Below are 22,301 nucleotides of genomic sequence, written 5' to 3' on the forward strand. Positions count from 1 at the left end.
CAGTGTACAGAAAAAAGGTAGTCTAAAATGTGCCATTCTTTCCTTTTATTTACCAATTTTTTAGAGTGTTGAATTGTTGCTTTCACAACCTCTAGGATGACCAATAAATATTTTAGTGTTAATTTTAATGAATTTTTATGTTTTACTAATATTGCTTTTAAATATATGATATTTTTTGTATGCATATGTTTAATTTGCATGACAATGCATTAAAACTTTTTTTTTAATGTTTAAATTGTACCATCTTAGGCCTATGGGTACCTTTTCAGTTTGTATCCTCTCTTTTTTGCCATGACCTCGTTAATTTGTTTTCTGGAGTAGGGTTTCCCAGGCTCATCTTGTATATTTCCTGCTCTTTCACAGAGCTTTCATTCCTTTTAGTAGAAAATGGTATTGAATTAATTTTGTAAAATAATATTTGTATAGTCAGGGAAAATGTTGCATGTATATTGTAAATATTTAACCTTTAAGAAAAACATATATACAAGTCACATTTTCATTACCCATTATTAACCTTTAATATTTTTTCTCTTAGCAATGCCTGTGTACATAAAGATCACAGGTGAGATTATAATATATATGCAACTTCATACATAAAGTGTTTTCATTTAAAAGAAATTGCAGACTTTTTTATAGCAGTAGAAATCTTCAGAAGAATTCATTTTAAATTACTTTGCAGTTCTCAACTGTAGTTTCTGAAGATTTGGTTTTTCCTTTTTCTGCTATTTTAAAGAATGGTTTAGTAGCCATCTTTGTACATAAATCTTTGAGAAGCAATTACTAGGATACATTTGTAGACGTGCGATTAAAGATTTAAGGGAGGAACATTTTTAAGACTACTTATCTATATTGAATGTGTTCATTGTAATGCAAAAGGTACTGGATAACCTAATAAACACTGTATAAAAGTTGATTAGAACCTGATTTGAAGTCCTAGTTCTTCTACTAACTAGCATCATGATATTTGAACACATCACCAATGTTTTTGAGCTTAATTTTATTCATCTATAGAGGAGAAATAATAGAACTTCTTAGGAAGGAAGGGTCAAAAGAATCCTATCTGTTCCTTTGAAGATCAAATAAGCATTTTATAAATATTCTGTAAGTGTATGCCACACAGTGTTCAGTGAAGGAATGATATTGATAAAGTTCTTGATTTCATGGGATTTAATAAAGAGAAAGAAATGTATGTCAGCTGTGGTAGTAAGGACTGGATGAAAATGAAGTGTAGGATAAGAAGATGAGAGTGGGGAGGAGACACCGTTTTAGAAACAATGCCAAGGAAGGCCTTATTGATTTGAGTGTCATTTGAGCAGAAGTGTAAATGAGAGGAGAGGTGTGGTTATTTGGGCTAAGTGCTCCCCATGAACAATGTGGGGATTATGCTTAGATCTTAGCCAGAAATGTCAGAGCAGAAAATGTAGCAGAAGCCTAGAGTGAGATGAGAGAGGAGCAGATCACAAGGTATGTTGTAGGTTTGGTCAGGAGTATGAATTTTATTGAGTGAAGTAAGTCATTGAACAGAGAAGTGGCAACGCTCTTAAACTGTATGTGAGAGATCTTACATTGTTTTAAATATTCTGGTACTATTGCCATCGCTATTGTTTACTGTCTAGGATATAAAAGAATTTTCAGTATGATTTCTGTTGTATGTTATTGACCCCTGAAAATCTGGTTAAAATTTGTTAATTGCAAAACACACTCCAATTTCATGTATGTTCTTGAGCACTCGATTTTGGTTTTAAAATAGTTGATTTAGACCTATGTATTTTGGTAGCTTTGGTAATTAACCAAAGATCCACCTGCTCCTTAGAGCTACTCATGGTTTATTTTAATGGAGCTGAGTCATCACATCTTATTTGTAGCTAAGAAGGGCAAACCTCCCATCCATCCAAAAGCTGGGTCAGAACTTCTAGGTACAAACTTAAAAAGAAGGATAAGTTCACTCATTTTAATGTTTTATATAGTATTGTCTAGCCTATGTGATAAAAATTGTATCTACCCATTTTAGTTCTGGAAATAATAGGAATCAGATTTTAGAGGCAACATAGGGAAAAAACTATCCTCTACTCCTGTTTATTCAAATTTTACTATATGTGCATGCTGTGGTAAATACTTTAAACATGTGTCATTTAATTCTTACACCACATTGTGAGATAGCTATTGTTTTTTGCCTTTCACATATGAGGTCAGAGGGCTTAAAAATGTCTTAAATCAGTTAAGACCTGGTGAAATCAAGATTTGAACCTAGGTTTTTAAAACCCATGTAATTAACTGCTGTATGCTATGCTTTCTGTAGTTGTACTACTGGATAGTCTAGCACCTAACACAGTATCTGTACATATTCAATAATTGTGTGAATTAAGTAACATTAACTCTGGAAGCAGATTAGGTTTTAGAGCTAATTTTCTAAAAACATGGGTTCGTGTGTACTACATTTCACACTTTTACACAACTGCTTAATTAAGTTCCTTAATAGTCCCTATGTGCAGGTCTTATGAGAGGGAGGACTTTGTGTTTGTTTGCAATTTTTTGCCTTTGACCACCAAGTTTATGAGTCAGACCTAACAAATATGTTCATGTAGAGTCTTATGAACTCAGCTGTCTAGGAATGTGTTGTCATTCAGCAGCTTTTCATTGTTCTCTCTAAACACTTACACCCACATCCATACACACCAGAATGTTGTCTCAAGAGCAGGCACTTAATGCCTTAACTTTATGGCAGATAGTGAATACGCTGTTAGTATTTGAATGAATGAATGAATCCTGGTGACTCGTTTATGGGTCATTTGACTACCCTTCAGTATTTGTCAGTAAACTGGTAAATAAGAATGTGGAAGTAGTCACATTGCCAAAGATGGGCAGTATCTAACAGTCCTAACTTTAATGGTGTGGAATTTCCCCAGTGGCTCTTCTGTATATTCTCCATCAGTTTCTTGGGTTGTTTTGTGCTGAACTTTCTGCTCTTAGGAATATCAATGGAACAGAGTAGTGATTTGAAGTTTTTGACTCTTTGTAAGCTAGAAGCCATCATATCTAGCATCATCTGGTCTCTGTTTTGGATACAAGAGTAGACTTCCAATACAAAAAGCTACATATATAAAGCAAGAAGTAAAAGGAGAATATGCTAATCCCTTAATAATGGCTGTCTCTATAGGCTTTGTAGGTGATTTTTACTTTCTTATGTAATCCTTTAATGTTTGAATTTTGCAAAATAAAGAGTGTAATTTTTTTTTTTAAGCTAGAAGTTTAACTCTCAGTGATGGACCTAGATGCAAAAGCTGATAGAAAAATTGATTATTGTGACCCCCACCATACACCCAAGGATATAGAAACTAGCATAAGAATATGCATATATGACCAGCATGAAAAAGTGCTTTTTTTTTTCTTTCAATGATGATGATGATGTCATTGGTCAGTAAGTGCCCCAGTCATTGTGACAACCAAATTTTCCAGAACATCCCTGCCTTATTCATTCATGCTGCTGTAACAAAATGACCTGAGACTGGGTAATAAGTAAAGAACAGAAATTTATATCTCATGGTTCTAGGGGGTAAATCCAAAATGTTAGCAACTAGTGTCTGATGAGGTCTGCATCCTCACATGGTGAAGATAGAAGGTCAAAAAGAGATAAACCTGGGGGTCGTAGGGTTAGGAAAAAAAAGGGAAGGAGATAAACCCCGTGTCCTCACATGAAAGAGGAGAGTGAATGTGGTGGCACAGGCCTATAGTTCCTGCAAGTCAGGAGGCTAAGGCAGAAGGATCACAAGTTTAAGGCCAGATTTGGCAACTTTGCAAGACACTATTTCAAAAATTTTTTAAAAATTTTTTTAAAGAAACGGTGGGACTGGGGGTGTAACTCAGTGGTAGAGTGCCCCAGGTTCTATTGCTAGTACCCTAAAAAGTAAAACCCATTTTATAGTGTTACTAATCAATTTGTGAGGGCTCCACCATCATGACCTAAACACCTCCCTTTAAATCCCATCTCCCAACATGTGCATTGGGATTAAGTTTCCAACACATGAATTGGGGGTGGTGAGTTCAGACTATAGTAAGCCTCTAGAGTGATATTGTCCACATGGACAACACCTGGCCCGCGTGGAGAATGGTGAGTCTACAGACAGATTATGTATGACAGTTAAGCCAGTGGAATCTCTGACGGCCAAGTGTTGTAAGTGGATGAACAGTGGATCTGTGCACTCTGACCAGGGATGTAGAAAAAAGAAGCAGGGCTTGGGTGAGGTTTGAGGTGCTAGGATAGCATCTATAGGGAGCAGCAGCTGGAAATAATAGTCTAATTGGTTGGGGCCAGAAATAGAGTGCAGATTGTCGCAACCATAGATGAAATCACCCAGAAGGAACATAGGGTAAGGAGACTGCCAAGGGTGGAACTTTGAAGGACGGATGAGCCCATTGCATTAAACACAGAAAGATAAGTAAATAAATGAATAAAGTTTCTTGGGTTTTTGTTTTTGTTTTTTGTTTGTTTTGAAAAAAGGAAAAGCACCTAGTGGAGAGCAGTGCCTGAACACTGGAATAAAGCAAATGTCTAGCAAATTCCTTTCACACAGATTCAGATTCAGTATAGAGTGCTATAAGTGCTCTTTTAACATATGAGTAATAATGTTAAATTATCCCTTCCCATTTTCAAGTTAAATCTCCCCCCCAAGGCTTCTTTATCTTTGGGATTCAAGCACTGATTTCCATCAGGAACAAGCATACCTTAGTGTGGAAAATGTAAGATGTGGGTTTCTACAGTCCACTTAAGGATCCTAATGGTAAATGGCTTTGTCCCAACTACATTAATAATTTTGACTCAGTTAAAGATATCCGGCTGAGGTTTGTTATGAACCAATTTATTTTGAAGAAACTAGAGGATAACAGTTCTATTTGAAAACTAAATTAATTTATTCAATTATAGTATGTATTTTTGCCTGTTTCCTTCTTGAATTCCAGTTATGTTCAAAACACAAATTGTTTTACAACAATATTAAGAAAAATTTTGAACATGCAGGGAAGTTGAGTAACTATGAAAACCCATACACCCACCATTAAATTACAGTTTTACTGTATTTGCGGTTAAAATTCTGGCTTAGAAGCAGTTGGCATATTCAGAGGACTAAATGGACATCAGTGTCACTGGACCTCTGTGGTAGAGACTAGAGGGCCATGCTGTGAGATTGAGATGGGTGAAGCCTTAGAAGGCCATGATCAGGAATTTAAATTTTAGTCTAAGGGCAGTGAAAAGTTATTGAAGAAGGGCCTTACTCAATGGGTTCTTGTGTTTTCTAAAATCCCTCCAGTTTCTTACCTAAGGAAATAATGATGATGTAGAAGGATAAATGAGAATGGCAGTCAGAAACAGAGACTTGTACCGGTGTGTTTGTAGGTCTTGGAGTGCTCTGAAGGATACCACTAGCATGGTAGACTAGGCTTTTTGGAAGGCTCTGTCTCCACTGCATGGAGGAGGCAGTACTGACCAGAGTCTCTCTACATATCAAAGTTGGAAGAGCACTGTTGCTTCTGTTGACTCTCTCTAACTTCAAAGATTGAGAAGTTGGCAGTTTACTTTGCCTGTTTTTGTGTTTTGTTTGTTTTTGCAGTGCCAGGAATTGAACCCAGGGCCTGGTGCTTACCAGGCAAGTGCTCTGCCACTGAGTTGAATCCCCAGCCCCTACTTTCCTCTTTTATTCTGCCTTTCATTCAATGTTTTATGTACAGTATTTTTTAAGTATTAAGGATGGATTGTTTTATTTTCTGTAAGTTTAGGCTTTATGTTTATCAGTGGAAATGTGTATAATTAAAGGAGTCAGATAGTTACAAAAAAGGTGCCTAAGAAAAAAATACCAGGGACTGGGGTTGTGGCTTAGTGGTGGAACACTAACCTTGCATGCATGGGGCACTGGGTTTGATCCTCAGCATCACATAAATAAATTTAAGAAAATAAAGATATTGTGTCCATTTACAACTAAAAATTAAAATATTTAAATTAAAAAAAAAAAAGAAAAATACCAGTTTCTCAACCTTTTCCTGCCCCCAACTAACACCTTTCAACTCTCTTGACTGATTGTTTTGTCATCTGCTTCCACATCTTTAATGAACATGCCTGGGTGTCACACCCATGATTTCACTTTGTTGCTAATGAGACAGATATTTCTGCTTCAGTAGTTGCTTTAGCTTTCTTTATTATATTCATTGCAAACATAGCAACACAAAATCAGTACATAGTACTGTGCATGTTAATCTGACATGTTTAAGAACTTTTTTTCTCATTTCTCCTTCTCTCTTTCTCCTCTCCTACAGTATTGGGGAACCCATCCCCAACCCCTATTTAATTGTTATTTTGAGAAAGAGTCTTGCTACATTGCCTAGGCTGATCTCAAACTTGAATTCTACCTCCCTCAGCCTCCCAAGTAGTTGGGATTACAGGCAGGTGCTTCTGTTACCTGACAAGAACCATTATTTCTTAAAGAATTACTTTTCTTGCCTGCTCTTAGCAGTGTTGTAGGCACATGGATTATCTGTCTACTTGATCATTCCATGTGGGTATTCTTAAATTTTAAGTTTTTCCATATTTTGGCTTTTATAGAACTCTTTAAAACCTCCTTTACCCTGGAAAATCACCTCTTCCACCCTTGAGCCAGAGCTGTAAATATCACTTCACATAACTGTACACTTGCTGCAAAATATTGCATTAAACATTCTCACTCTCCACCTAGCATCACTGCTATAGTTTGCAGAGTTATAGATAGGAAAGATATTATTTTCAGATAATTCATTGTGTGTGTGAACTGGTATATTTATGTAGAAGCAACCTGTATGCTCCCCTTCCCAAAAACAGTTTGGGAAAGAGTAATCCAGGATTTGTGTACCATGTAGCCAGATAATCATAGATAATTTAACAGCTGGTTGGAAGTGGTTCTCCTAAAGTCCATCCAAACTTCTTATAGAAAGATACTTAGAAATGGACTTAAGTTTATCTTTTAATTTTAAGAACCTTTTGGAAGATCCATGTTAGGTTGTATCTCTTTGGTTAACGAAGGTATGTTTTTAATTAGATTTTAAAAAAAAAAAGGATTTATAAGCTGACAGAAACCATGATGGGTGATATTTGGGGCCAGATTGGTCAAAACACATCATATCAAAACCTTTGAGAAATGGCATACTTGTTTGTGATTTAATTGTAGTCTTAACATTAGCATTCATTTGCATGCTTTTTCCCCTAAGTCTTTGTTCTTTGTAAACAAATATGTATGCCGTGCCTCAAACTTGAGGGGATAAAAATTCAAGTTCTACTTAAAAAAAAAATCATAGGGAAAGTTCCAAAGAAGTGTGATGCTGTGCAACAGAGATACTGTGTTTACTCGGGGGCAGGGACAGAGTGGGGTTGGAGTAGCTAAGACCTATATTTTCCTACTTTGGTGCAGGGTTAGAAGGTAGGGAGACACCTGGGGCAATTAAATATGAAGTTGGAATTCATAGTTTGAAACCATTATGTGATCCCTAAGTTTCTTCTGAAAAGTGTTATCTTTTGGTATTTGATATGAGGATGTCTACTGCCTATGAATTTAACTTCTTTATTTAATAACTTCCAACATGTTCTCAAGTCACTTTCATTGTTCTGTTAACTTTCTTTTTTCATGATGGCTTCTTGGAGTAGTTGTATATCCTTCTTTAGATAATATAATAATATCCAAAATATTAAGAATTTTGAGACGTTTGCTGTCTCCAGGGTTTTATTAAGTGAGTTCTTTCCCATCCAGTCCTAATGAGTTTATATTGAAAGTGTCACATGAGAGTCTTGAAGATCTGTTGGGGGATTTGTCCAAGGTGCCATCCAAGGTTCTCTCAACTCTGAGACACTGTGATTGAATAGGAGGTTGGGCATATTGAGGAAGGAGAGAGAGAGAGAGAGAGAGAGAGTGCATGCGTGCGTGCAAACGTGCACACAGTGCAGCCCACTGGGGTGTTTGGGAGGAGCAGCAAGGACAAGAACAGGAGCATCTGGAGAAACCTAGATAAAAGGCCTGTTTTGCTGATGCTGTGTGACTAAAGCTCCTTCTGACTTTTGACCTCAATAGAGAACTATTAATTAGAGGTATAGTATGGTGATTAAGAATACTGGATTAAGGCAGACATGAGGGTTTTATTTAACCACTTAGCACCTTGAGCCAGATTCTCAACCTTACTAAACTTGGCCTGTAAATGATACCATTAATGTCCCTCTGGGACTTGTTTGATAGGATTCAGTGAGACAATGTATTAAATGCTTATTAGCATTGGGTTCGAAAGTAGTACTTGCTCTGTGAGTGATACCAGTAACTGTTCCTGCTTAGAACAGTAGCATCTGCATGTTCTTCCTTAGGTGGGTGCTTAAGAGACAGAGGATTTGAAAAGAAAGAAAATAGCATTTTGAAAAGTACGATGTTCTACAAGTCCCAAGGTATCTCTGTATTATCATTTCTTCCATATATTAGTGAGTCTCCCAATTTCTACTGATTATGAAAGTCATATAAAATGACTTTCTTAAACACCAGTTTTATCCCCAGATTAGGATTTAGTAAGAATATCCTCTGTTGACTCATGTTTTCTCACGTGAGCCTTGTGCTTGTTGCAGGTCAAGCAGACAGAGTGCAGCGGAGGCCTCTGTTGCTGCCGTCATGCCGTTCCCATTTGGGAAGTCTCACAAATCTCCAGCAGACATCGTGAAGAACCTGAAGGAGAGCATGGCTGTTCTGGAAAAGCAGGACATTTCTGACAAAAAAGCAGAGAAGGTATGGATATAGGTGATTCGGAATTTTTAAGATCTAGTCCTTTAATGTGGCATTTGCTGTTGCTGCTACTGAAACAAGTTTTCAGCTGTGCATACATCTCACCTTTTTCTTTTTTAGTTGAAATTTCCAAGTTTATTTCAAGAGTGTTTATTTCATTCTCAAAATGTTTTCTTTGATTCTTGAAAGCAGTGTTTCCACCAAAATCTTCCCTAGAGGATACTGCTCCTAATTTTATTTCCGTGTTCTCAATGTCCATACCCACCTTCTCTTGCCCAAACTGACTTCATCACAATCATGTCCTGCCACCTCATTCCTGAAATAGCATTTCCACTAAATATTGTATATTCTGCTTCCTAAAGGGTTTATGAATAGAATCTGAGTTGTATTCCTGCTTGAAGCAGATTCTCATAATCTTTCTTTTGAACCTTAGTAGTCACCTTACTGTACTTTCTAAAATGTGCTCTATGCTTCAAATGTTCATTGTAGACACACCATACACTTTATGATATGATCTCTTCTGTAGGTGAATTCTATCTCCTTTCTCTCATATTCTGTAGGCTTTAGCAACCTACTCTAAGTCATATAATTAAATGCACTGTTTTAATGCTTTTGTCTTCTTGTGTCTGCCTGGAATCATGTTCCCTCTTGCCCGATTTCCTCCAAAGCCCCCCATTTATCATTCAAAACTAACCTTACAGGTTTTTTATTTTTTGTTTTTTGTTTTTCCTAGATTGCTTACCAGAATACTCCCTCTCCTATCTCAGCCCTGCCCACTAAAACAAATCCCCACCATTTGGGCACCTGTCTTTGAAATGTCAGAAGTACCACCATCTTCAGCCTAATTATGTTCATACTATATTTTGCATACTCTTTGGCCAGTATGTCATTTCTGGACCACCTGCGCCCTCCACAGTACCTGATTCTCATGGGCTAGGTGCATGCTGTTATTTCTAATGCTCTTTGAACTGGGGAACCAGGCTAATATGAAAAAATATAAAGAGAGAGAGATTCCAACAGACCTTTCTAGGTAAAGTAAGTGATAAGAAACAGAATTCAAGATCTCTTCCCATCTTACTGAAGGTCGTCAGTTAGGATATAAAAACATGAAAAGTGTAGCTCCAGAAACTAGAAACATTGTGTCAGGAAAGTAGAGGAGACATTTGGCAGAATCATAGCAACATCTCTACCTCAGTGGGTAAGTGTACATAACCTGGCTTCCTTCTCACTGCTGGACATCTACTGCAAAACCCAGCAGTCCTGGTAGTCTGCGGGTTTACAGAATAGAGGAAACCACAGCTAGCAAGAAGCAAGGGTGGCACTCATGGGTGGGACCTGGGACACCAGTAGAGCTGAAGAGGAGGTGGGCAGGAGAGCAAACCCTACAGAGCAAACACACTGCCTGTCTGCGGAACTGCCCACAATGGCTGCTCCTTCATCTTTATCCTGAAACTGCTAATTGTTGACAGGCTAATGGGTGTGTTCCATAAATTTAAAATGATTCATCATCTTTTGCAATGCCTAAATATGCTGTCCACTCTTTTAGGTATATTCTGTTCATCAAACTAATATTGAATATTTTTATTTTGTTTTTGTGGTGCTGGGTATTGAACCTAGGCCTCATGTGTCCTGGACAAGTGCTATATACCACTAAACTATAGCCCCAGCCCTCATCAAACTATATTGAACACCTGTCTTGTGCTGGGTGTCATTTAAAGCACTGGGGATGACAGTCCTAATACTGCTCTTTTAAATTCTCCATATGAAGAAAATGATAGAACCTTATTTGGAGGCATGGAAGAATACTTGGTCTGTTATCAGATAGAAATATGGAAAATAGTTAAGATGCCATTTCTTTCCAACTTAATTTTTTAAGCTTAAAGCAATTCCGTTCAGATCACAGTAGGACATTTTTGGAATTTGACCAATAGAAATTCACACTATTTTGAATCAAAACATACTTAAATCTAATCTGTTCATAGTCTTCACAATCACAGTGTACAAAATTCCACCCTGCTAGTTTTTCAGGCCAAAATGGCATCCGTGATTCCTTTTTCACTCCTCAAATCCACCTACATTATCTGAAGGAAAAAAGAATTTTTAAAATCCAGCATTTAATCACATCTCCCTGTTTCATTGTTACCACCCTGGCGTGAACTGTATTATCTCTACTTTGTATTACCGTGTTGTCCTCTTAACTGGTCTCCCTTGCCTCTCTATAACCATGATAGTTCTTTCAAAACATGAATCAAATAATAATTTCCTTAGAGTAGGAATCAAAGTCCTTACATAGTCTGCTTTCAAATCATGCCTAGGCCTATTTTTATAAGACTCAAGAGCTAAGAAATGGTTTTATATTTTTTAAAGGGTTGTTTAAAAAAGCAAAGAATCATATGTGATACAGACCTTATCAAAGACTAAAATACTTATTGTCTGCCCATTTACATAAAAACAAATGCTAACCCCCAGCCTAGACAATCAGATCCATGACCTTGGTGGTGCCTTCTTCTACTTTTCTCCCCATTGGCCATCTTTCCCTGTGTGCTTCAGTAACACTCTGTTCTATAGGCCTTTACATTTGGCTGTTCCCTTTGCCTTAGATGTTCTTTACCAGCTATCTCCTTTGCTTACACCCTTTTTCAAGTCTTTGCTGAAATGCCACTTTTTAACCAGTCCCCTATTTAAAATGCAACCCTGCCCTATTGCATTCATATTCTCTTTTCTTTGTAACATAGTGATGTTTGCTTGCCACTTTTAAAAATAAGCCTTCCAAAGACATAGCTCAGTGAATATTTGTATTGGTTGAAAATGGAATAGAAAGCAGAGTTAACATGAACCACTGTCACATTATTCTCTTTTGAACCCTTTATGACTGCTAAAGACAAAAATTAAAGGACTTAGTTAACAGGTTGTTGTAAATGATAAAAATCAGAGGATAGAAAATCCTGTGGGTGACTGAGTCAGGCACCAAAGAAGGGCCAGTTAGCTGGCAGTGATATGTCATCTTAACTTATAAAATGTAAAATGAATAAAAGTATGACTTTGTGCTTAATCTTTAAAAAAAAGACAAAATGCCAACAAAGAAAAATAAAACAACACAATCATTGGAAATGCATGATTAATCTAAAAGAAGACCCCCCCAAAATAAAAAAAAGGAAAGGGGGATTAAATAACAGATGGGACAAATAGTAAGATGGTAGAGTCCAGTATATATAATCAATCACATTAAATATAAGTGGTCTAAACTCCTGTTAAAAGGGAGCGATTAGATGAAAAAAATTCCAACTATATGCTGCCTATAAGAAATACACAGGTGAAAAATAGATTAAAAAGGTGGGAAAATGTACATTTAAATGGATGGAGTTAGAGAATATCATGCTAAGTGAAATTAGCCAAATCCAAAAAACCAAAGACCAAATGTTTTCTCTGATTCGCCAAAGTTAATTCATAATAAGTGGGGGTGGGGATAGGGAAGAATAGAGTTACTTTATATTAGGTATAGGGGAGTGAAGAGAGGGGAACGGGTATGGGGGAAGGAATGATAGTAGAGTGAAACAGACATGACCTCGTATACATGTATGACTGCATGACCAATGTGATCCTGCAATATGGACAATCAGAAAAATGAGAGATTACATTCTATTTATGTATGATCTATCAAAATGTATAAATGTATTCTACTGTCATGTACAACTAATTAGAACAAATAAAATTAAAATTAAAAAAGAAAGCTGGAATGGCTTTGTTAAAACCAGACAAATAGATTTCTGAGCAAAGAATATTCACAGGGAAAAGCCATTTCATGAGAAAGTGTAGGGATCATTTAATCCATGACTATAACAATCCTGAACACTTACATTCTTAAAAACAGAGCTTTGAAATATCCCAAACTGATAGAACTGAAAGAAGTAGTAATCAAATCCAGTTACAATCTGTTACCTCACTTTCATTAATAAAATAAATAAACAGAAAATCAGCAAGGATTTTCTTGTGGACCAGAATGATGCTGTCATCTGATTTTATCTGAATAAGTTATAGAACACTTCACTCAACAATAGCAGAACCAACCTACACATTCTTTTGAAGTGCAGGTGGAACATTTACCAACATCAGTCATATTCTGGGCCATAAAAATAACTCAGTACATTTTGGAGGAAGAAATTATGTGCAGTTTGTTCCATGGCTATCATGGAATTAAATATCAGTAGTAGAAAGATCCTTGGAATTCCAAAATGTTTAGATGAAGTAACTCATGGATCAAAGAAGGTATTAGAAAGTGGTTTGAAGCCAAGCTTGGTGGCGCATGCCTGTAATCCCAGCAATCTGGAATGCAGGAGGATTGTGAGTTCAAAGCCAGCCTCATTAACATAGCGAGGCCCTGAGGAATTTAGCAAGACCCTGTCTTAAAATAAAACAAAAAAAGGGCTGGGGATGTGACTCAGTGGTTAAATGCCCCTGGGTTCAACCCCCAGTTTCAAAAAAGGGGGGGGGGGCAAAGAAGTAAGAAAGTGGTTTGAATGGCATAAAAGTGAAAACACAATTCAGAATTAGTGGATAGGTGCTAAACCATTACTTAGGGAACTTATAGCACTGAGTGTTAGAAAGGAAGACAAGTCTGAGCTTCCACCTTAGAGAAGTAGAAAAAGATGGGTTAATTATACATAAAGTAGGCAAAAGGAGATAACTGTCAAAACTAAAATCAGTTAATTTATAAAACAGAAAGAAACATGAGAATTCATAAATAAACTCTAAGTCTGGTCAGGGAAAAAGAAGACAGAAGCTACTAATATATTGAATTATATTGAGTTAACATCACTCCAGATTCTACAGATATTGAAAGGGTAATAGTATAATAAACAATTTGATGTCAATAAATTTGATCAATTAGGTGAAATGGACGAATCCTTGAAAACCACAAATTGCCCAGACTCACTCAAGAAGCAGCAGATAACCTGAACCTACGTAAAAATAGTTGAAAATTTAACTAATAATGGTACTCTCAAGAAAACTCTGGGCCTAGAGGATTTCACTGGAGATTGCCAAATGTTTAAGAACAAAATAATAGAATTGCTAACTTTTCCAGAAAATTAAAGTGAAAAGAACTGCTCTTAACTCGATCTATCAGGTTAGCATTATCCTGATACCAAAACCAGACAAAGACATTATAACAGAATTACAAATTAATATCATTTGTGAAGGTGGGTGCAAAAATACCAAATTTTAGCAAATCAAATCTAACTGTAGGATAATAATATCTATCGGATAACAATAGGATAATACATCATTACCAAGTGGGGTTTTTTCCTAGAATGCAGGGCTTATTCAGCATTCAAAAATCGATATGTCTCTTATTGACAAAGAACATATCAGTAGATGAAAAGGAAAAAAAGCATTGCTTTCTAATTTAAAAACAAAAAAACAGGAAAGAAGAAATGGAAGGAAATTCCTCATCCTGAGAAAAGGGCATGTACACAAAAACCCTATAGCTAGCTTAATAACATGGTAAAAGGGTTCATTTTCTCTCCTAAGATTAAGATTGAAAGGGATATCCACTTTCACCACTTCTGTTTATCTTTGTATTTAGAAGTTCTTGCCTGTGCAGACAAGTTATTGAAGACTCGAAGATCAGAAAGAACCTTTTATTTGTAGAAACATGGTTATTTTTTTAAAAAACCTGAAGAAATCTACAACTAATAGAAGTAGTAAATGAGTTTAGTAAGGGCCATAGGTTATTATACAAAAATCTGTTGTATTTCTGATTAGTATCGTTGAATAATCTGAGATTGAAATTTTAAAATATTTAGAATAGCATCAAAAAATATGACATACTTGGGAATTATTCTGACAAAGGAAGCGAAAGACTGAAAACTACAAAGCATTGTTAAGAGAAATTAAAGAGCTAAATGAGTAGAAGATATCTATTGTTCATGGGCACTGTTAAAGGAATGAAAAGACAAGCCAGCCTCAGACTAGGAGAAAATCCAATGCATATATCTGATGAAAGATTGCATTCAGAATATATAGAGAATTTTCGAAAAGAATAGAAAACAGTAAAAAGTTACAAGAGATATGAATATACAGATATACAGGTATATAGATGACAGGCAAGCATTTGAAAAGATGTTAATCATTAAGAAATTGCAAAGTAAAACCTTGATGAGATAGCATTGCATAGCTGTTAAAATGGTTAAAATTGAAAATACTATACCAAATGTTGACAGTGTTGGAACTGCTGGCAAGAATATGAGATGGTACCACCACTTTGGAAAATGAGCAGTTTCCTAAAAAGCTAAGTTTACGTAGCTACTCCACTCCTAAGATAACAAGATGTGTAGGTCCATTGAAAGACTGAGGCAGGAGGATCTCAAAAAATAAAATAAAATACATAAAAGACTAAGGATGTAACTCAGTGATAGAGAGACCTAGGTTCAATCCCTAGTACCAAAAAAAAAGAAGAAGAAGAAATATAGGTCCACCCGAAGACTTGTCTGTATACATTTTCATAGCAGCTTTAATTGTCATAGCCCAAAACAAAGTAGCCAGGCACATGAAGAAGCCAGTTGGAGTACTCTGATAAAATGAAATCTACTCAGTAATAAAAAAGAATGTCTGTGGCTGTGGATAACAAACTCTAGAAAACAAAACTAATCCATAATTATAAAATATAGGTCAGTGATTGCTTTGGGATTGGCTGGGACCTATAAAGTAGAGTGGGTCAGTCAGAGGAGGGTACTATAAAGAAGCATAAGAAAATTTTTTGTGGTGATGGGTCTGTTCACCATCTTGACAGTTTCATGGATGTATACATAAGTCAAAACTCAACCAAGTATGCACTTCAAATATGTGCAGTGATAGCCTCAAAAAAAAAAAAAAAAACTTGAGAATCAATCTAACCAAAGAGGTGTAAAAGATCTCTACAATGAAAACTACAAAACATTGAAGAAAGAAATTGAGGAAGACCTTAGAAGACGGAAAGATCTCCCATGTTCTTGGATAGGCAGAATTAATATTGTCAAAATGGCCATACTAACAAAAGTGCTATATAGATTCAGCGCAATTCCAATTAAAATCCCAATGACGACGTACCTTACAGAAATAGAGCAAGCAACCATGAAATTCATCTGGAAGAATAAGAAACCTAGAATAGCTAAAGCAGTCCTTAGCAGGGGTATCGCAATACCAGAACTTCAACTATACTACAAAGCAATAGTAACAAAAACGGTATGGTATTGGCACCAAAATAGACAGGTAGATCAGTGGTACAGAATAGAGAACACGGACACAAACCCAAATAAATACAATTTTCTCATACTAGACAAAGGTGCCAAAAATATGCAATGGAGAAAAAAATAGCCTGTTCAACAAATGGTGCTGGGAAAACTGGAAATCCATATGCAACAGAATGAAACTAAACCCCTATTTCTCACCCTGCACAAAAATCAACTCACAGTGGATCAAGGACCTTGAAATCAGACCAGAGACCCTGCATCTTCTAGAAGAAAAAGTAGGTCCAAATCTTCAACTTGTTGGCTTAGGATCAGACTTCCTTAACAGGACTCCCATAGCACAAGAAATAAAAGCAAGAATCAATACTAAATAGCTTTCTCTCAGCAAAGGAAACTATCAGCAATGCGAAGAGAGAGCCTACAGAGTGGGAGAATATCTTTGCCACTCATACTTCAGATAGAGCTCTAATTTCCAGAATATATAAAGAACTCAAAAAACTCTACACGAAGAATACAAATAACCCAATCAACAAATGGGCTAAGGATATGAACAGATGCTTCACAGAAGAAGATCTACAAGCAATCAACAAACATATGAAAAAATGTTCACCATCTTTAGTAATAAGAGAAATGCAAATCAAAACTACACTAAGATTCCATCTCACCCCAATTAGAATGGCGATTATCAAGAATACAAGCAACAATAGGTGTTGGAGAGGATGTGGAGAAAAAGGTACACTCATACATTGCTGGTGGGGTTGCAAATTAGTGCAGCCACTCTGGAAAGCAGTGTGGAGATTCCTTAGAAAACTTGGAATGGACCCACCATTTGAACCAGCTATCCCATCCTCAGCCTATACCCCAAGGACTTAAAATCAGCATACTACAGAGATACAGCCACATCAATGTTCATAGCTGTTCAATTCACAATAGCCAGACTCTGGATCCAACCTCGATGCCCTTCAATTGATGAATGGATAAAGAAACTGTGGTATACATATACAATGGAATATTGCGCAGCTATAAAGAATAATAAAATTATGGCATTTGCAGGCAAATGGATGAAATTGGAGAATATCATGCTAAGTGAGATAAGCCAATCTCAGAAATTCAAAGGACGAATGACCTCACTGATAAGCAGATGATGACACATAATGGGGGGTGGGAGGGGGCAAGAATGGAGGAAGGAGGGACTGTATAGAGGCAAAAGAGGGGTGGAAGGGGTGGGGTGGGGAATAACAATGAATCAAACATCATTACCCTGTGTAAATGTATGATTATGCAAATGGTATGCTGTTAACTCCATGTACAAACAGAAACAACATGTATCCCATTTGTTTACAAAAAAATTAATTAAAAAAAAATATGTGCAGTGTGCTGTATTTCCCATTGTAACGCAGTACAGAATAAGATTGTCCATATAACAGCTGGGACAGATGTGGCTTAGAAACCACAGATGTATGCCCTGAGAATAGATAGTACAATAAAACATCCAGAAAGGCTGTTGAAAGACTAGATTGCAATAATAGAAATACACTATTTTAAATTCTGCTCTGTGTGGGCAGATCCTCACTCAAGGACATAGAAAAACTAGAGTGTATTAAGGGAAGAGTAATTAGACTGGCATGGAAATTCAAAACTCTGCCATAAGGAACAGCTGAATGAATTGGAGAGACAAGACTTCATGTGAAAAGAAAAAAGATTTGAGCAGAGGGACTTTAAAGGATGGAGGGAATCACTATAGCTCCTAGTAAAATATTTTGGGGGACCACCTACTCTAAGGCAGGGGTTAGATGTGTTTCAGACTGATTTCATGTCCAATTTTGTCTTGATACTGGGTGAAATGATAGGGGAAACGAAGTTGGCTTTCTCAGGAGCTATATTGGCACAGGCCAGGTGACCACTTGCTTATATGCTATATGAGAAATTCCAGCTTTGCATCATTGGCACATCTGTACACTGATACAGCATCATCCTTTGCCAGGTGCTTTGTAATGCAGTCTTCATCTTATTTTGAGGTACAATGGTTTCCTGTTGTTATTCTCATGATCCAGCTGTTCAAACTGTTGTTTCTTAGGTAACCCATTATTAAGAGTCATACCTACCTATGCCAAACCCATAGTAAAAGTATGCTTCTGGCATTTTCCCATTCATTTCTTATGATCCCTGGGACTAAATGATGAATATATTTGAGTGTTTATTCCTTTATTTGTAATGTACTGTTATTTTTTACTTGTTCTATGTGGTACACAGTTATATTAAGAATTGTGTGTGATGTCAATACTGGTACCTTAATAACTTTGCCACAGCTTTTTAAAGAATTTGTACAAAACTAATTTCCTTATACCTTTTTTTTAAATGGTTGATTTCACCATCCCTATTTTTAGGTAACTGGCAAATGGGGTTGGGATGGGACTTCTTCTTTCACTGCCAAGAGCCAAACAGATGTGGCATATGTAATGACTGTTTATACACTTTGCCCTACATGCCATATAAAGAAGGTATGCCTGCACGTGTTCACTGGATTGAATAGCTGTATTCACTCATTCCGTAAGAGGAATGGGTTTGCTGGCAAATATAAAGAGGGAGTAGCCCTTTCATACCATGGCCATTTAACAGTGACTCATGGTTACTAAACTTGTGTAGAGTAATCTTTGACACCAGAAGTTTATTAATAGGTTTTTCCTAGTCCACAATCTTTCGGCTTAGAATACCCAGTATTTTAAGTAACACCTTTAGTAAAGAGCTTGAGACACTGGGATTTTAAAAAGCATTTAGCACAGGAATTAACGTCATATGGACTTTTTCTCATAGGCACCAGTAGTGTTTGTCATTTTACTTTTAGATTTCATCTCACATCTTTGTCTTCATATTAACTTTGACATAAGAGCTCTCTTTTTTCAATGAGGTCATTTAAACCCTTTTTTGAAAATGAATTGGTATTTAAGGCAGTAAATATAGGTTGGTATGTATTTAAAAGATTTTTATTTAAAATGATTTTTTTGCAAAGAGTGAGTTTAGAGAAACTCAAAAAAATGGTAAACAAAAACACCAGAGCAACCCTGTTCAGTGTGACTTTATAGAGATAGAGATAGAGTGAAATGATGGGAATTAAGGCTAGACATGTGAATTTTGGTAGCTTGAAAAGGGTCTTACAGCTGGGCACAGTGATTCATGCCTGAAATCCCAGCAATTTGGGAGGCTAAGGCAAAAGGATCGCAAGTTTGAGGCTACCTTGGCAACTGAGCAAGACCTTCAGCAACTGAGGAAGACCCTATCTCAAAAAGAGAGCGGACGGTTGGCGATATAGCTCAGTGACAAAGCACCCCTGGGCTCAATCCCCAATACCCAAAAAAAGGGTGTGGGGGTCTCATATACAACCTAAGGATATACTAAGAAAGCTAAAGGGGTCTCTTGTTGTTTTACTTTGTTTATTTTAATTCATAGTAAGTTGTAAAAAATGCACACAGTGAGATCCCATGTGCCCTTCCCCTACTTTCCCCTGATGTTTATATCTTACCTAACTATATTAAATATTAAAACCAGGAAATTGACATTGGTACAGTCCACAGGCCTACCTCAGAGCTCACCATCTTTACAACTTGTATGGGTGTAGCTCTGTGCAGTTTTATCATTTGTGCAGCCATGTGTTTATTCCATAACCATTACTGCATTCACAGTATAGATCTCCATCATCACAGCCCTCTCTTGCTATACCAGTATAGCCACACCCATTACTCCCCCACCCCTAATTTCTGCCAGCAGTTGGTAATCTGTTCTGCTAATCTATAAAGTGTCGTTTCAAGAATGTTTTGTGGACTTATACAATATGTGAATTTTTTTCTACTCATCATTTTTCCCATGAGATCTGTGCCACTGGTTTTGTCAGCAGTTCGTTGCTTTTGATTGCTGAGATTATTCCATTCTGTGGATGTACATGCTGTTGTTTAACCACTGGCCTGTAGAAGAACATCTGGGCTGTTTACAGTTTTTGGCTATTAAAACTGCTCTACATATTTCAGTGTAGCTTCTTGTGTGAGTATATATTATTATTCCTTGGAATAAATGCTCAAGAGTCCAACTCCTGGATCATGTGGTAACCATATATTAGTTTTATAAGAAACTGCCAAGATTTCTTCCAAAATTGCTGGGCCTGAGCAACATTTCAGAGTCAGAGATAGGGTAAGATTGAATGTGCGTTTGGAAAGATAGACATAATTGCAGAAGACAACATTGGTAAGGGAATTCTGAATGCAAGGAAAAATTTGGGGAAAAGAATTAAGAAATGAAACTAGGGTTTCTGAGAGAGTTTAATGATTATCTACACTCAACTTCAGGTTCTCATACCCTTTGCCCTGATCTTGTACTCACCGATACTTTCCAGAGTCCAAATCACCAAACTGCAGCCCTAGCTAGTTGCACACTACCTGCTTTTCTAAACCAAGCTGCACTGGCACAAGCCAGGCCTGTGGATGGATGCTGTCCCACTCCAGCAGCAGAGTTGACGAGTTGTGACAAAAACTGCACAACCCACAAGAAATCTGGCACTTACTTATCTAGAGAAGCTTGACGCATGCTTCTGATGAGATAGATTGTAGAGGTATTATTTTGGTTAGAAATTGGGGCAAGGGGCAAGGGGATCTTGTGTTTCACGTGTGTATTTTGCTTTTTAACTTGATGTTCCACGTATGTGCCGAGGGTGCTCTGGAGAAGCAAGCTGGCTGTGGCTTTAGGTGCTTTTTCTCCCTTTATCTACTTTTAAAGTTTTACTCTATTCTAATCTATACATTGGAAGCCTACATAGATGATTATTTTGAAAAGTGGCAGTACCCAAGAGTAGAGAATTAGGGTATCAGTGGCCCCAAAAAGGTCTGAAATCTGCTAATTGAGATGATGTTTCTGTCAATACTTAAGATGTTGCCATTTGAACAGCATCACTTCACACTGAACTTGTTCAACTTGAAATTCATTTTCTCCTTCCCAGAACTGGGTTTTTACCTGACTGCCTTCTTTAAGAAATACTACCTTTGTATCCTGGGCGAAAAACCTTAGGAGCATCAGATTCTTTCTCCTTACTTAAGCTTCTGCTCTCCAAAGTCCTGTTCATCTTAAATCACCGGCAGAGGGGTGGGACACAAATTTGCAAATTCTCCCTCTTTCCATAAGCATATGTGTATATGTGTACATTAAGCCTAAGAGTTTTAATTTTCTATATTTATATTGTTTGTACAAAGCAGTAAGTTCTGATATATCCTTGTTTTAAAAATTAAGAAAATACCAAAGAGTTTAAAGAAAAACTGAAGTTCATCTATAATTCACTACTACATGAGTTGATTGCCATTAACATGGGGAGGGGAGCAGCATCCTTACAGACTCTTACTCATGTTCTAGTACTCACCCCCTCTGGAGCAGATAAGAGCAGGTAAGTCATACTCTTCTGTAACCTGGTTTTTTTAATGTTAATATCTTTCATGTCAACATAGATCTCAGTTATTTTTAAAACTTGCCATGTTCTTCCATCTTATGAGAACATTACAATTTAACTTAGTGGGAGAACATTTTATTTTTAATTCTTTGCTAATGTAAAAGACTCTGCTCATATTTATATTTTTGTATACTTTTTTCGTAACTATTAAAAATTAGAAGCAAGGGGGAAGTTAGCCCTTATCTTATATCCCACTAGACACAACCTAGCCCCTTCAACTGTGAATAGCCACCTTGTTACCTTTCCTCTCCTGACTTGAGGCCAGTTTGGGTCTACTGAGCAAGTGGTTCCAGAGGAGGAGTGGGTGGGGTGGTAAAGTCTATGAGTACTTCAAGGACGTGGTCTGGAAGCACTAATGGGTATCTTCTCTAGTGTCTAAATATGCATTTTTACCTCACTACTTTGTATCTGCCTAGGCCAAATAGCTGTAACTATAGGATCACACGACCACATCTGGCTCATCTTTTTTTTTTAAATGGAAAAACAGGCTGTGGAAAATCTCACTGTCTCATGCTTCTTGAACAGAGTGGGGAAGAAGTTTAGTTCTAATACTGTTAGTAGTAAAGTAAGCATTAGATGTGGATCCTGAGATACTGGTTAATGTTTAAGTTGATCCTGAAGATAGGTTAAAGTTATTAGTGTTCCTAGTTTGGGATTAACATGCCTGGCCCCTAAGGAACTTAGGAACTAAACTTCTTAACTCAAAACTTTGATTTTGAGAAACTCTGCTAAGCCCCAGACTCTCCTCTGCAGTTCTGGTCATCACAGGTGTTTCCAGACTCAGTTCCCTGTAGCTGCTTTGTAGAGTGACGCATGGTA

The 22,301-nt window shown here is 36.9% G+C and overlaps 1 protein-coding gene across 5 annotated transcripts in view; it reads left to right on the top strand.

Annotated features, from left to right (window-relative positions):
• The window catches only part of Cab39 (calcium binding protein 39), an 81,939-nt gene that overhangs the window by 24,758 nt on the left and 34,880 nt on the right, over nucleotides 1-22,301 (top strand). For 4 of the 5 annotated variants that reach the window (XM_047543675.1, XM_047543673.1, XM_047543672.1 and 1 more), the window contains one exon: nucleotides 8,618-8,774. In XM_047543675.1, the coding sequence (XP_047399631.1) occupies nucleotides 8,661-8,774 (114 nt within the window). In that variant the 5' untranslated portion in view covers nucleotides 8,618-8,660. Of the gene's footprint in view, nucleotides 1-8,425; nucleotides 8,444-8,617; nucleotides 8,775-22,301 lie in introns of those variants that run through there. The other variant, XM_047543674.1, reaches the window with a different exon arrangement.

The sequence above is a fragment of the Sciurus carolinensis genome, chromosome 3, assembly GCF_902686445.1.
Source record: "Sciurus carolinensis chromosome 3, mSciCar1.2, whole genome shotgun sequence".
Taxonomy (NCBI): Eukaryota; Metazoa; Chordata; class Mammalia; order Rodentia; family Sciuridae; genus Sciurus; species Sciurus carolinensis.